Genomic DNA, 16,900 nt, shown 5'->3' with positions numbered 1-16,900 from the left:
TTAATTCTCACCACTAAGTCCAAAGTGTTCACATACTGCTGCTTTCCTTTTGTTCATGCCATCTCAATATTTTTACAGATTCTTTTTTTATCCCACCATGTGCCATACCTAATCAATATCAGTTTATATTCTTACTGCTAACTTTTTACGTATATACATTGACTTTTTTAGCACAGCTAGTCTAATATTCACTCCGTATAGAAATATTTGTCGCTGTTAACTTTTTCCTGCAACGTTTGACCATTCATATTATTCGAAATTTATTGCAAACATAGAAAAAATATCTTAGTCAACAGCGATGAATATTTCAAAACCGAAAAGGTTGTACAAGTTTCTTTGATTTTGGCCACCAGTAATGGGCTTTCTTTAATCCCTACATACAATCTTGCTAAATTTTACTGCTACACGGTTTCAGGACGTGAATTTTGTTATCCCTAATGTGTGAGCTTGAGCTCTAACCCATTCCTGGTCTCCTCGGCTCGTCCCCTGCTTGAGCAAAATGAAAGGGAATTTAATCCGAGAAAAAGCATCTCATGCAGCGTTCCCATATAGCTGAAAACAGTTCCTACGTACTAAAAAGAGCAAAAGTGCAACAAGGTATAGCAAAGAGCATAACATGACGTGATATTGCTTGGAAGAGAAGGATCAGCTGATGCATGCCATGCATTTGAATTCTCCTCTCGTCCCCTTGCTAACAATGCAAAAACAAGTTCCGTGTTGAGCCACATACGTGTTCGCTGATGCTTGAAAATTTCTTTGCCTAAGCACAACAAGCTCGCCTGGTTAGCTCTCAAGTTCGAGCGGGCTGCGTCTAGATGTTGACCGGTAGGCGGCGCTGCAACTCTAGGCTTGTATGCATGGTCGATTACTTTACATGCATCATGACTTGGTGAGCTAACCAAGACCCTGCAGTGGCACCCGCATATCTCCAGCTTGGTGAGCTAACCAAGACCCTGCAGTCCCTCACATTCCCAACAAGCTGGCAGCTCTTCACTCAAGCAAATCGATATGTGCTGCAAGGTCTTCACTCCTTTGAGGTTGGTCTTCCAGCATCTTGTTATTCATCCAGTCCATGGTATCAATTTGTCAAGTGATGGGAGCTACATATGTAGGCAACATGTGCAATGCTCTCAGTTTTGGTTGGGCATTGGATGATTCCAATTCTGCAAGACGTGTAAACATCCGTGACCGCTGCGCCTGTTCCCAGAATAAGGGTTATGCGTACTTGAGAGTCAGTTTATCCAATGAACGAGATTTACCTCTGTGGCCATAGAAATTAGCAATGAGACTGCACTGGCAGCGGAGGCAATCCTCTTTCAGATGATCTAAAATCAATTAGCTTCATCTCGAGATATGGTTCAGTTCTTATTACCCAAGATGGAAAGAAGCTTCTTCCCTTCATATGCCACAATCTCCAACGCTTGCATCCATCTGTTTCTACAGAGTTGGGCTTGTAACATTCTGTGCAGATAAGCAGTTTTTTTTTTTTTGCTTAAGAAGAAATAAGTAACTGGAAGCTGCAATTTGATTATTTTCAACTGTCGAGGTACAATGCAAATGTAATATCAAGTTCATCACTGTTTTTTGGGTTGAAGCTAGGCAGGCTAGCTGACATAGATACACAAGTTCATCACCGAACCTCTCCAGCCAGAACACTGACATAGATACACAAGTCAATGTTACTGAAATTGTCCTTCACTCCTTCAGTGTAACACTAAAGTAGACCCACGAGTAGTTACATTTATTTTTTCTTTGACTAACAGAGTAACGGGCATCTCTCACAGCTACGAAAATGAAACAGCACGGGCACACATAATTACAGATAGCGCACCTACATTGACTTGTAGTCAAAGCACATCAAGGGTCGGATTTGCAACGATTTGCTACTCCACTACTGATGGCTTTGTTACAAGATCCGTGCTCGTTTTTTTCCCCGAAAGAGCATGGAACAACTTTTTGTAGCCCCTAAGAAAACCAGATCTTGGGAACATGCCTTCGAGGAACTCTTCGAAACCTTCATCGTTGTTTCCTGAACTCCTTGAAGAAGCTCCCTTCCGATCTGCACCATTTTTGCAAGAGTAAGTTTCATGCCGCTGGAATCTATGGCATCCCTAAATCCCCAATAAACAAACACAAGATGCATGCATGAGCACAGAATAATCGACAAAGCCCAAGGCTGTCGCAGGTTCTGGTGAGCCCAATAAAGGCATACGTTCTACTGAGCGCAGAGCCATGACATTTCCGTACATGAATAAACACAAGATATGTGTTCTAGATAGACCTTATTTACAAGGCCCGAGATCAGCCGTGACCTGGGCCATTCCCAGGTGGAAACCACACACACAGTTACCAAGTGAACTCAACATTTAGGTGCCAAATATCTTGAAAAGTGCTGTTCAGATTTCAGGAAAAAGGATGGTGCCAATAGGCCATGGGGATGTTATAAAAACCCTGTTTGAGATTTGGCCGCCTGAAGAGTACAGTAGCCAAGCAAGCCGTTAACTAAGCATTAGACCCCTGACCCCCAACCCAACAAAGTACATGACCAATATAAAAGGCGTATCCAATCAGCTGTACCTTTTTTCTTTCTTCTATCTTTCTTGGCCTCATCCTCAGAGGTATCATCACTTCCTTCGTGTTCTCTGCAGTTTGAACAGTCAAAGAATCTAGTGTATAACAAAATAATGGGGTTGGACAAGAACAAGAACTTAAGATACCTCTTTCTCTTGTCCCTGTCTTTCAACTCAATTTCCTTTTCACCGTAGGGATCCCCCTCCTTCTCTTTCTCTTTCTCCTTCAGCCTCTTATAAGCAAGCTTTTCTGCACATCTTTCATAATGTACTACAATCAGGCTAAATAATCAATTGGGCACTTGCTTGAACAAAATGAAAGCACAAAAGACGAAGCAAGATTCAGTGGTCCAAGGAAAAGCAAAAGAAATATAACTATCATGGTAAGAAAGAGCAGTGCCAAATCTGGTTCAAACAAATCCTATTATGGAACAGTGGATTCACTAACCTCTTGCAAGCTACCAGCTGCACTAGTGCTTGTTTCTGCTCCCCTGCTTCAACATAAGAAAAATTCACCTGAAAATGATAAGAGAGAAATGTAAGTGCTACAAATACAGCTGAAACAGTTCTTTATAAAATGTGTTTTGTGTTTTACACATTTTAGCATGAGCAATAGGATTTAGTCAAGAACATACCTCATAACTGCCTAGCCCATGTTTTTCATCACAACGCCTATTACCACAGATAAATTGCCCTGCAAAAGAGCATATTCTGACCATTGCTAAAGATTTTGTATTGATTCTGAACAAGAAATATCTGATCCTGTTTAAGCGAATAGACAATTTTCAGAAGAAAAAAAACAAATTCTGTATTGTCTAACACCTTGGTATAATTAGAAAAGAAAACTACAATGATGGCTTCCAAATTCTAGAGATTCAGTTAATGATTTGTTTTTGAGTTTGGTGGTAATTTGGTGCAAGCACCCCAACTGCACTCAGACATACAGCTAAATAAAAGAAAAGTATGCCTAATAGTGTAAAGAAATAAAGTTTTAAGCTCAGTAATTTTTAATTACAATTTCTTTAAATACCCTTTTAAGTTCTAGACATCCATTTGAATGGTCTGTTACTAGCAACAGAATACTTGTACAATTTAAGTTCAGTCATACTTTTCAGAGAAATGATTTTAGATGGGAATTAATAGACATGATTGCTTAAGAATACCTTTGCCAGATATCACTTCCTTTTCTGTTCTCCATCTCAATCCAATCTGCAGGAGAATATACCCTTGTAAGATGGGATTCATATCCAAAACTACAGATGATTTTAGAAGGGAAAAAAAACTACTGGTTGGGCATCCATTCATCATCCTGCCACTGAAAATGCACGACTGCCATATCATTAATAGTTGTTCACTTCTGTGTTACAAGGATAATCAGTGTTTGTGCGTGCCTGCCAGAACATAATATGAAAAATGGGCAGGTTGGCAAACATGGTTCTTGCAATATGCACATTGATGTAAATCCACAACCAAAAAAACAATTTTCTAGTTATTCCTGCCTGTGCATTAATTTTATGAAATATGAATTCATCAAGGTCACAAGAGTCACAATTGGAAGGACACTATTGTTGCCTTTAGATGTCCCTCCAAAAGTCATGCCATGCATTCTTCCTTTTGTATATCATTCAATACTAAAGGAGAAACTATATGTTTACATCAAGAAACAGTATTCATTGACATAGGGTTAAAGCACCATACCTTGCATTTTTTATACTGGGTCATGTCAGCAATGCAATACCTGCCTCGAGTTAAGGACCCTAAGCACATTATAGTTAAGTCTTACAAAATTACAAATAACAGCACACACCCATTTATACAAGCAATGATCAATACTGGCTGAGAGAAAGCACAAGTTCATGAGGCATTGAGGTGAAACCATGAAGCGCTTAAGTCTTTATGCAGAAGAGCATAGCAATACAGAGGACAGCAAGAGATATATGCCCTTGATAGGTTTAAGATACATTCACATGCCTTATGCCTATTTACATTACCAAGCTATTAAATAAGTATATGTAATGACATTAGCATCAGCATACATGAACTAGTTATTTCACAAAATTATCTGAAAAATATGCCATGTACTGACATGTCCTCATAGAAAGAACAATGCAATATAAAATATACTAAAAATGGATACTCTTTAAAAAGCTTGTCATAGTAACGCTTGACCAGCCTCTTCTCCCAAGTTGAATCCATGTCATCTTCCTCAGAAAGAATGAACCTATCAAATGATAGAAGAAGAAAAGTGAGGCATTTATGAAATTATGAGTTTCCTAAAACCACAGGCATATGTTAATAGGAGGTGGTTCAGACCTGTATCCTTCTCTCAATGTATCCTTATCAGTTTTGATGGGCAGACTGTTATCCACATTTTTCTCATGGCCATAAAACTGAACTGTTAAAAGGTAAAGACATATATCAGTGGCACACAGAAAATGAATGATGGATATCATGTACGCTAAGGTTAAAAGAACTGTTAAGGTTGAGTGTCTGATCTCCAATTCTTTCTACAACGAAGGGGTCTATTCTTTCATTCCACTATTTTGTGAGATTGGGACGCATTAAAAAAAAGTTTGGCAATGAAGCGTTGATCTATCTATGTGTTGACATTTGGCAAAAAAATGCACCATTGCACAGGACTGGTTATCAATATATTGGAGACCAGGACATAATCCTATGTTAAAAATGAGTTAATTGTAGGGAAGTACCACACTTGGGGCAGTTGTAACGTATCAGTACCACTATTCAGATTTTTTGCAAGTCAGTACCACGTTTGAGGCTGGTCGTTGCAATACGGGCTAAACTGCGTATAATTCTGTATTGACGCTGTATCTGACAACCCGGCCCCACCAGTCAGTTCACAAGCTGCCGAACCGGCTCGGCCGGTCTATCTGGTCGAACCCAACTCCCTCGAACCCAACTCACTCACTCCCCACGAACCCTAGCCCCGCTCGAGCTCTCACCCGCCGATTCGCCACCGACCGCCGCGCATTCCCCCGCCGCCACCGCGCCATGGTTCACGAGGATGAGAGCAGCGACGACTACCCCAGCCTGCAGTACATGAACTCCTCCGATGACGACAGCATGTTGTACCGGGTGAGTGGTGTAGTTAGGGTTAGGGTTAGGGTTAGGGTTCCTGCTTTGGGGATTTGACTTTGATTTGGGGGGTTTTGGTTCATTTTGCTCCCGCAGATCCCTGCCAGCATTGAAGACCAAGACTACATGGGCATTGGACTGGAACCATTGTTCCCTGCGAGCAGCATGGGCTGCCATGTGAGAGGCGTGTAGCCTTTGAGGGATTTGAGACGGGCAAGAGGTTTTTAGCTTGTCCTCTTAAAGTAAGATTCTACACTTTCTATGTCTTTGTATTAAAATGAGTTAGTAGTAGCCCCACAGTTAGTAGTAGCCCCCCAAGTAAGATTCTGTTCTTGTGATTGCCATTCTTTATCCAATTAGTAGTACTTATGCACTGATGCTGATCATTGGAGTAGGCATCTGTTAATTTTTTATGTGGCCAGGAGCTTAGTTTCGAGTGCACAGCATTGTTTAAGCTTTGATCCTGTTAGTTTAGTGCTTTATGAGTGCTTTATAGTTGATTATTGTAGGTCATTGATTATTGCAGTGCACATGTTGTGTTGTTCTTTAGGTCATTGATTATTGTAGTATATTATTGAAATACAATTAGTTAGCTCTGTTGTTCTTTAGTTCTTTATTTAAGATCATATTACTCTATTCTTTAACAAACATAGGTGCTGGATATATTGCGGGAAGGTCAGAACTGTGGTTCTGTTCAATGGGTTGACCCGGAGTGGTCTCCTACAATGCAAAATGCACTGTTGAAGCTATGGGAAATGTATCAAGACAGCAAGAGTGATAGGAGGAAGGATAACCTGGAGAGTTCACTCACTATTCATAATTTGACAGAAGAAAAAAATAAACTGGAGGCCAACTATGACAAATTAGTTGAAGATGTTCATGAACTTTTGAATGCCAAGAGGATAGGGTGCTGGATTTCAGATATTTGCAGTCTAAGAGTGCATAGGAGAGGAATGCTGAGGTGACCAGCTCAGTTGTCTCAGCTATGAAGACAGAGATGGAGAAGAAAGAGGCAGAGATCTTCAAGCTGCAAGGGAAGTATGAAGTCCTTATGAACCTGACAAAAGCCCAAGGCACTGTCATCAGGAACCTGAAGTTTAACCATTTGAAAGAGAAGGAAGTGCTGAGTGCAGACATGATGAGGAACTTGCAGTTCCAGGTTGCTGAACTAACTAAGTCTGTGGAGAAGCTAACCCAAGAAAATCTCAAGTTGAAGCAGGATGCTGAACTCACCCAGTCTCAGGAAAAGCTTACCCAAGAGAATCTCCAGCTGAAGGATCACATTGGTGATATGAAAAAGGGACATGATAAGCTCATCCAAGAGAATCTCCAGCTGAAGGATCACATGGGTGATCTGAAAAAGGGCCATGACAAGCTCACTAAAGATAGGGCTCAGCTCAAGCTTCAGATTGCTAATCTGTTGAAGGCAGAGGAGAAGAATAAGCAGAAGATGAAGGGGATCCAGGCCATCTTGGATGAATGAACAACATGAAGAGGCTGCTAAGCTAACCTTTTGGGAAGTAGTATCAATGGATCTATTCTGTATGTCTATATGGATCTGTTAGTTTGAATTATGGTTCTCAATGAATCTATTAAGTATGTTGCTTTAAGTTATGAACTATGTTGTACTCCAGTATGTTGCTGTAAGAATCTATTATGGCTATGTTATGTATGGATCTTTTAGTTGGAATTATCTTGCTTGCATAGATGCTTCATAGATGGATGTAGTTAGATAGATGTTGGGTTCCGTCGACGTCGACAACCCCTAAAGACTAAAACTTTGGCTACGTTGGGTTCCGTCGACGTCGACAACCCCTAAAGACTAAAACGTTGGTTATGTTGGGTTCCGTCGACGTCGACAACCCCTAAAGACTAAAACTTTGGTTATGTTGGGTTCCGTCGACGTCGACAACCCCTAAAGACTAAAACTTTGGTTATGTTGGGTTCCGTCGACGTCGACAACCCCTAAAGACTAAACCTTTGGCTATGTTGGGTTCCGCCGACGTCGACAACCCCTAAAGACTAAATCTTTGGCTATGTTGGGTTCCGTCAACGTCGACAACCCCTAAAGACTAAAACTTTGGTTATGTTGGGTTCCGTCGATGTCGACAACCCCTAAAGACCAAAATAACAGAAAGAGTACACACATAACCCCATCATCTCTTGGGGCATAATTGACATAGTTTAGATTCATGACTAATAACAGAAAGAGTACTCTAATAGATAGCATGTCAAACCAAAATAATAATTGTTTTGAAACAGACTTAACTTGCCCCTCATCTCTTGGGGCAGCACTGACATAGTTTAGAAACATGACTCATACATAGTAGAAAGAGTACTCCACCAGATAGCATGTCAACCCAAAATGATAACTGGTTTAAAACATACATAACTTGCCCCCTCATCTCTTGGGCATAACTGCCATAGTTTAGAAACATGACACATGACACTCAGGTATTTCCACTTGCAGTTAAATAGGACATCCATCCAGTATGAGTTGTAGGGCCAGCAGAAGTGGAAGCACCAGAAGTGGAAGTCCCAGCAGCAGCTCTTGGTGCAGAGAAAGGCCTTGAATGCCTTGCAGCACCATGCCTTGCACCAGCTCTTGGTGCAGCATGTGCTCTTGGTGCAGCCTGTGCTCTTGCTGGTGCAGCCTCTCCTCTTGCTGGTGCAACCTGTGCCCTTGCTGGTGCAGCCCTGCCCTTGCTGGTGCAGCCTGTGCCCTTGCTTCATCAACATTCCTTGGTCTTCTAGATGCCTTGCAAAAATAAAGGAAACATGAAGAGAAGGAAACATACAATAAATACAAAACATAGTACTAGTTAACAAGGTGCTTACCACATGCTTATTTTTTCTCAAAGTCAACTCTGGTTTCAATTGTTTGCTGCAGCTGGTGTATCTATGGCCTTGCAGCCCACAGTTGTTGCATGTTATAGTGGCCATTCTTGAACTCTCCTTTGGCTTTGGAACCTCAAATCTTCCCTTTATCGTCTTTTCTCTCTTTCTTCCCTTCTTCACATGAAATTTAGGTGGCTCTATGTCTGGTCCTGTTGTCTTTGTCCAATCATGTTCACCAGGAACAGGATATATCATTGGTTCATAAGCTGCTAGGTAAAATGGTTTTTTGAAGAATTTACAGACATAGTCCTCTGGAAACCTTTTTGCCTTGTTAATTGCTGATATTGCATGGTTGCATGGTGTCCCACTCAGGTCCCACTATCTGCAACCACATGTATGAAGTGCCAAGTTGACAGCATGTGTTTGCTGCCCACTGGTTACTTGCCATAGATTAACACCAGCTTGAATGGGTTTACAGAATCTGGCCCTTTCCTTTTCCACCTCTAACTTCTCAGCATAATGGGGTGTGATCTCCCACAGAGCTGCCTTTCCACTCTCTCTATTCCTATGCCACCTCACCATCTGCTTATTCTTAATACCGTCAATCATAGTCCTAATAGGTTTTTTCCTAAAATCAAGGATGTACTTGTTGAACACCTCAGATAGGTTGTTAACAACCAAGTCTGTCTTACAGTTTGTGACAAAAGCATGCCTAGCCCAGAATCTTGCAGGTATTCCACTCAGCCACTTCCAAGCTCCCTCACTCTCATTTTTTAGATCATTCATTGCAATGTCAAACTTGTATTGGTTATAAGCATAACTAGCATTATCCATGCATTTCTTAAGATCTTCTCCCCTAAACCCAGCATTCTGGAAGTTTGCATACAAGTGTCTAAGGCAAAATCTTTGGTGGCAGTTGGGAAATACTTGAGAAATTGCATTTAGTAGGCCCTGTTGACATAGCATATCATACTAAGCTACTGACATCATAGTATAAAGACCAAATTTGCATTAAGATAAACAAGAGGATGCATTCATACCTTCTGTCTATCAGACATGATAGTATAAGGACCAAATTGTCCAACTTCTCCTCCTAGACATATCTTCAGTTGATGCAGAAACCAACACCAATTTGTTGTATCCTCTTGTCCAACAATACCAAATGCCAGTGGGAAAATGTTGTTGTTGCCATCTCTGCCAGTGGCAGCAAGTATTTGAGCTCCAGTGGTGAGCTTAATAAAGCAGCCATCAACACCTATATTGCATTTGTAAGACCAAATTCAGTAACTAACTATTCTATATATGTCATCTACAAAAATTTATACACAATTCTATATATGTCATATAAAAGCAAGGAGCTATTTTACTCACTATATAACACTACTAACCTACTAAATAAAGCACTAAAATAAAGCATATACATCATATAAAATAGGTCACTAACCTATGAATGGTCTGCATGCACTGAGAAAGCCCTCCCTTGCTCCATTGATGCAGAAGAACATAGCATGAAACCTTGGTCCTGGATGTGGTATTTTTGTAGTAGGTTTTGGGGTTACAGTTGTAACTATAACTCTACTCCCAGGGTTTGTATCCATGATTGTTTGAGCATAGTCCCTCAGCCTGGGATACTGTTTCTTGTGCTCTCCTAAAATAGCCTCTACAGCAAGGTTTTTGGCCCTATAGGCCATGTGCTTGGGCACATCAACACCATACTTCTCATTGCAGTTGTCAATCAGAGTCAAAATACTTGTGTTTGGATCAGACCTGAACAGGGACTCATATGTCTGTGCAAGCCACTTTGCACTAACCCTTGATGTCTCTGTAGTGCTAGGGCAAGTGTGTTGCAGCCTCATTTTTTTATTGCAAATGTCTTCTCCCCTTTGATAACTGCTGCAACTATGAAGAACTGACAATGCTCTTGTTTGCAGCAAACAATTATCCTTTTGTCTGAGTTTCTATGATACCTGAAATTTCTGGCCTGTGTAATGTGCAAACTCAACAGAGCATCTCTGAATTGTTGCTGATTTTTGAAACACATGTGCATACATAACTGTTGATGTGGTTGCTCCAGTTTTTCATTATACCATATCCTTGCTGGCCTTTTCATGGCCCTACTCTTCCTTCCTTTTGGTAGGACAAATGCTAGTGGCTCAAATTCATCATCTTCACTATCCAATAGCAACCCAGTATCTTCTTCATCTGATGATGGTCTGAAATCTGGTTTCAAGTCCTCTAACACATTAGAATGTGTCCTAGTGGTGGGCCCTCTCCTAACTGGCAGCTTTTGCCTCTTTTTACCAGCTGCTTTCATGGGTGGTTCCTTCTCCTTCTCAGAATCTTCCTCCTCATCCTCCTCAATATCAAACAACTCCTCAACCTCAGTGTCACCCTCATAGTGTAGATGTTCCTTATCTAAATCTTCATCTGTTTCTTCATCTGAATCTGCATCCTCTTCTAGTTCTGCATCTGCTAGCCTCTTTCCCTCTATTATCTCTGTGTCTTCAGCAATCTTGTACTTCTTCATGCAGAAAGGGTTGTTGTCACTGTCATATGCCCCTTGAGAGTCATCAGTACTCTTATATCCCTCCTCTTCCTCTTCTTCCATCACAGATTTGAGCTTCCTCTTGCTGACATTTCTGCTCTCTTGTGTGCACATACCAGCAGGTTGTACTACTGCACTACTGTTGCTGCTTTGACTCTCATAAACAACACCATGATCATCAACAGCAAGCACAGGAGGATCTCTCAGATCATACACAACAGGTTCTTCATATAAAACTGTGGCTAATTTTTCCTCACTAACATGAGATGCAGTACTGACAAATGATGTGGCCCTGACTAACAAGTTCAGAACTAAACTGTCCTCATTCTACTTCTTAAATTGCTGCAACTTGATGTTTGTGTCTATCAAATCTAGGGCATGCTCTCTCCGCACTCCTATGCATGTATTCCCCATGCGGTACAATTCATCACTGAAGTTAAATCCTTGTGTTCGCATCAGTGCATACAAATTCAAATATGTGACATCTGAGTTGCATATCTTCCTATCCAAATTATGGTGAGCATCGAAGTGAATCCTAACATCCCAAACAGCATCATCCAAACTACAATGGACAGCAAAATTTCAGTAAACCTAACCCTAGCCCGAATCATGGCACAAATGAGAGAGTAGAGAGGGAGAGGACAGAGCACTTACAGTACGCCACCCAATCCATGGCTCCAGTGATGGCTCGTGGAAGGGTTGGCCACCCAGATCTCAGCCAGCCGCAGCCGCTGCTCCATGGACAGCGGCGCCTCCATGCCCTCGTCGTCGTCGCTGTAGTAAGCAGACGAACTGGACTCCTCGCCGTCGACTTCGATTCCTCTGTGCGCATCGCTCCTGAGTCCGGGGAGGTCTCCGTACCCACCCACAACGCCACCGCTGCTCCGGCCACCACGACCGCCGTCGCCGCCGCCCGGATTAGCCATCGCGAGGAGAGGGAGAGGGAGAGGGAGAGGAGAGAACTGCTAGGGTTAGACCGAGCCAAGACCGACCGAGCCGTAGACCGGCCGAGCCACCCGAGCGACGCACCGGTTCGGCGGCTAGTGAACTGACTGGTGGGGCCGGGTTGTCAGATACAACGTCAATACAGAGTTATACGCAGTTTAGCCCGTATTGCAACGACCAGCCTCAAACGTGGTACTGACTTGCAAAAAATCTGAATAGTGGTACTGATACGTTACAACTGCCCCAAGTGTGGTACTTCCCTGCAATTAACTCGTTAAAAATGCATATTAGAATGTTATCTATATTAAGTTAGGTAACAAGTTATAGTAGAAATACACAATCCATGTATGGATGAAGGTAGCCCCCAATTATTCCTTAAGTAGAGGGGACTGTTCATCATTCAGTTTCTTTGGGAAACCAAGGCTGAGCAAATAAATAGCTCATTATATGCCATTGCCCCAGTTTCCATTTCACTATGAAAGGGCAACTCAATCATCTATCCACACGTTTACATCGGGACAAGGTAACGATATATCACAATTAAAGGTACTACTAAAGCAGGCTCACCAGCATACTAAATGATTGTAATCAACTACAATGGCAGAAGCCTACACAGGTAACCAGATTCTAGTGTGATGGTTGCTCAATTCCACACAGAATTCAGCATTTGAGATAACTAGCAATAACATGAGCACGGGAAGGCTGCAGGATCAATTTTGGAGAATCGATGGCTATGTTTGTATGTGGAGTTACAGCAGAAGTGCAACTCTTTTTTGCATACTTGAAAGTTACAACTTACACGTGTCCCCTGTTTTTGAACACAATTAGTGCTACCAATTATAATTTGGCTTGCCTAACTCATGATTCATTACCATGTCATTTTATTCCCAGACCATTTTGCTCAACCACAAATAAATACCTTAACCAACGCAATTCCAGAATCAATCAGCAAAAAGGGGGGGTCGTTATGTCACCTGTCTATGGGTTGACATTGGGCAAAAAACATAAATTCCATATTAAAAATCCATATTAGAATGTTGTCTGTATTAAGCTAGGTGACAAGTTACACAAGAAATACAAAATCCATGTATGGATGAAGGTAGCCCCCAATTATTCCTTAAGTAGAGGGGACTGTTCAGCATTCAGTTCCTTTTGGAAACCATTAATGAGCAAATAAATGAATCATTATATGCCACTGCCCGAGTTTCCTTTTCACCATTGAGACAAGGTAAAAAAATATTAGACTTAAAGGTACTCTAAAGCAGCCTCACCAGCACAATGAATGTTTGTGATCAATTACAAAAGCCAGAAGCATATATAGTAGTTGTGGTGTGTTGGATGCTGAATTCCATACAGAGGTCAGCACTTGAGCTAATTAGTAATAACAGAAGCACAAGAAGTTTGCAGGGTAAATTTTGGAGCATCATGCTGAGTATGTTTGTATGTGTGGTTACATCAGAAATGCAAGTTTTTAGTGGACTTGCAAGTTATAAATTTTGCCTGTTCTTTGAACCCTCACCACCAAGTATAATTTGGGTTACCTAACTCATTTTATTCAAAAACCCATTTTTGTCAACCATAACCAACACTAATCCAGAGTCAATCAGAAAAATTGGGGCAAAGATAATAACAACATGCTTTTGCAGGAAACAGCAGCAGCAGATACAATAATCCTTCATGAACTTCTTATGGCAATCGTACGCGTTGAGGCCCCGGATGTGCGACTGGTACTGCCTGCATCCATCAACCCACATCCAGAGTCGTGAAGCAACAATTCAGGCCATGAACCACAAGCAAACTAACGAAAAGATAGACCCAAAGGCCAAAAACCATTGCCTTGGGTTAGCACACCAGGCTACGCTAACTTGTACAAGGAAATTATGGGCCAAGAAGTAAATTGCAGTTCACGGACATGATTATTTTTCATATCACCAAGATAAAAAAGAAGTAGTAAACCGAGCAGAACATTTTAAAACACATCATTACTTCTGCAGGGAGAATAGTTTATGTATCCTCGAGAATTAGAAGTACTAAACCATGTGAGCATTGTATCCTCGATAAATAAAAGTACTAAACCATGTGAGCATTTCTCGTTAACAGTATTAACAACACGGAATTTCGAATAAATAAATAAAGCTAGGGTTTTTTATTGCCGATTCGAGCAAAAATAAAATAAAATAATAGAAGGCACCAAATCGACGAGTAATAAATCGAAGGAGGTAAAGAGAGGGACGCGACGAGATGTCGTGCCAGAGATCCTTACATCTTCTACTCCCCCTTTTTGATTGTATTTCTAAATTGTTTCCACAATTGATAACACTCGAGGATTTGATTGATTGCCCAACTCCCAAATTGGCGTTGGGGAAGGAGCTGCGGCGGTGGCGCCCCTCGATTGAGCGCGCGGTTGTCTCGCGGCAGGGAAGGAGCAGCGGCGGGTGAGGACTTGCCCAACTCCCACACCAGAGTGAGTGGTCGTGTGGGTGCGAGGAAGCAACCAGGGACGCAGTAGGACAACAAGAAGGAGGCGCCCGTCAGCCGTGGAGCAGGTGGACGACGGCGTAGGTGGGGGGCGGCTCAGGTGGGCCTTCGTCACCGGCTGGGCCCTACGGCGGCTGCCGACGCTGGTTGGGGCGCGCAGTGCGCGTGGGCGATGGGGGAAGGAAGAAGCAGAGGGGGTTGATTAGCACGAGGCTTAAAAAGATAAGTTTCTTTTTTCAAAATTACAAATGAACTAAGTTAACGACATTCTTTTTCAGACGGAGGGAGTACCTATTAGAATGAATTAGTATAAGGGTATGCAGGTACACGTGTATGGATATTGCCTTCACTACCCTTACCCGGCTTACCCCGATTGGTATAATTTTTTATTTATTTATAAACCCATCAGTATTTATTTTTCCCAAACCCTTATCCTAATAGGGGGTTTTATCCGCCGGGTTCGCAGGTTGTGGCTACCCATTGTCATGTTGAGTTTGGTTCTGGTTTGCAGTGTTGAGGGGTATGGCAACGGTCCCATTTCTGTATGTGCAAATTTCTTGTATGAGGACAGCCAACCGAGCTGTGTAGATGTGTAGAAACATAGCCCTAGTATAATGCATGTTGATCAGCGATCACCAGTTTAACTTGTTCTAAAACAAACCGGTGGTGTGATAGTTCGAGCATCTCTCTCGATTGGTTCTTGTTGTGTTTTTTAATATCATATAAAAGAACTGGCACCTAATTAAATTTGGCATAACGTATACATCCATAGAGCTCTGACTTTCCCTATTGACGTGATATTTTACATGCCAAGTTGCTTCCTTAATTTGACCGGCATCATTCCATGGATTGGTTAATTATTGATTATTGTAGTTCTACTTCCATACAAGAATCCGTGGAACGTAAGTTTAGGGTTTTTGAGGCATCATTCCACAAAAGTTTAGGGTTTTTGAGGCAGATCTACGGCGTGGATTAAACTTATGCTCCACTTAGAACGGTAGTTTAGAGAACCTACATCTTGAAAACAATAAATGCCGCATACCCATTGGGCAATTAGAACTTCGAGCCAAGGAAAGACCACGTAGACTGCCAGGCCAGGCGAGTCCGCCGCACCTCCTTCTATGTCGAACTTCCTTCGCCCTATATGAGAGATATGAAGACACCATGCAAAGTTACATCCCTTCCGGAACTCATTTACGCGCTATTTCTTGCCGAAGATCATTTTGCCCTTTTTAGTGGCCGGAAAATCAACTAATGCCTCGAAATTAGCAGACCAACTCGAAAAGTGGCCAAATTTGAGCATGTGGCTTTGGACGGTGTGTATAAATCCTCGAAATTTTTTGAATTTCAAAACATTTAAAAATATGGACTTGTATGTGGCAGGCTACAGTATTCGTTCGAAACCCTGACACTTGGATGGAGAGTGTCCGGTTCATACACGAGATGCATCAAGTTTTAGTAACGCTGTCAATTTTTATCCACACCCTGTATGGTTGATATGAAGAAACTATGCAAAGATTCATCCCTTTTGGAACTCGTTTGTGCGCTATTTCTTATCAAAGAGCATTTTTTTCCTTTTCAGTGGCTGAAAAATCAGCTAATCCTCGAAAATAGCAGACGAACTTGAAAAGTGGCCAAATTGGAGCATATGGCTTTGGACGGTGTGTATTAATCCTAAAAAAAAGTTTGAAACACTCCAAAGATTTAAAAATATGGAACCCTGACACTTGTCAGTGGCGGGCGTTCTATAGTGCCCGCGGGGTGACGGGCCTTTCCCACAGCCTGACATGGAAACCCGAATCCAAAACATAGGACTTTCGGTGGTTTACTCGAATTTCAATCCACCCTCTCCTTACTCTCGCGCCTGGATCCCCATACATACGCGCCATCGCCGCTGTGCGCCCCGGCATCCACCGTCGTCGTGCTGTATGGGACGCCCCATATGTAATCACCACATGAGGCCCCATCTAGGGCCACCCCATGTGCAGTCTGCCACATGGGGCTTGCTGGGGCTGCCCGAGGGGCTTGCAGGGAGATTGGTTTGAACCCAACTGTATGCATTTATATAACAAATAAAAAGGTGAGAATAGTAGGAAAAAGACTTGGTTTGTGGGGTCGGTTTCAGCATCCAAAGTAATTCCAGGAGTTTTCTTCTTCACTTTGTGGCCCATTTAGCTGCTTTTGGTGAACATTGTACTCCACTCCACCAAGGATCTCTCCAATTTCATCTAAAGAAAAAAAGGATCTCTTCAATTTCATCAAAAGCATATTTACGAATATCTGATTAATGGCCTCTGATGTTTCTAAAGTAAGCGGCAGTCGAGGGACAATATCCATCAATAGAGGACATGATCCAGCATGCTACGTTTATGGCCCATGCAACAATTCAAGCACCATTGAGGCTTTCTAGAGGGGTTTTTTCTCGAAA

The 16,900-nt window shown here is 42.0% G+C and overlaps 1 protein-coding gene across 1 annotated transcript; it reads right to left on the bottom strand.

The window, feature by feature from the left end:
- Positions 1–1,883: 1,883 nt before the first annotated feature.
- Positions 1,884–16,470, bottom strand: LOC123170593 (protein FRA10AC1). Its single transcript, XM_044588439.1, has 11 exons — positions 16,355–16,470; positions 13,646–13,728; positions 4,884–5,028; positions 4,708–4,791; positions 4,269–4,308; positions 3,734–3,779; positions 3,206–3,264; positions 3,019–3,086; positions 2,718–2,828; positions 2,578–2,642; positions 1,884–2,059 (listed from the first exon to the last, which is right to left on the bottom strand). Exons 1-11 carry the CDS (start codon positions 16,468–16,470, stop codon positions 1,884–1,886), a joined length of 993 nt encoding a protein of 330 aa, XP_044444374.1.
- Positions 16,471–16,900: the final 430 nt, after the last annotated feature.

This window comes from Triticum aestivum, chromosome 7D, assembly GCF_018294505.1.
Source record: "Triticum aestivum cultivar Chinese Spring chromosome 7D, IWGSC CS RefSeq v2.1, whole genome shotgun sequence".
Taxonomy (NCBI): Eukaryota; Viridiplantae; Streptophyta; class Magnoliopsida; order Poales; family Poaceae; genus Triticum; species Triticum aestivum.
This window is presented reverse-complemented; position numbering and strand designations above follow the sequence as displayed.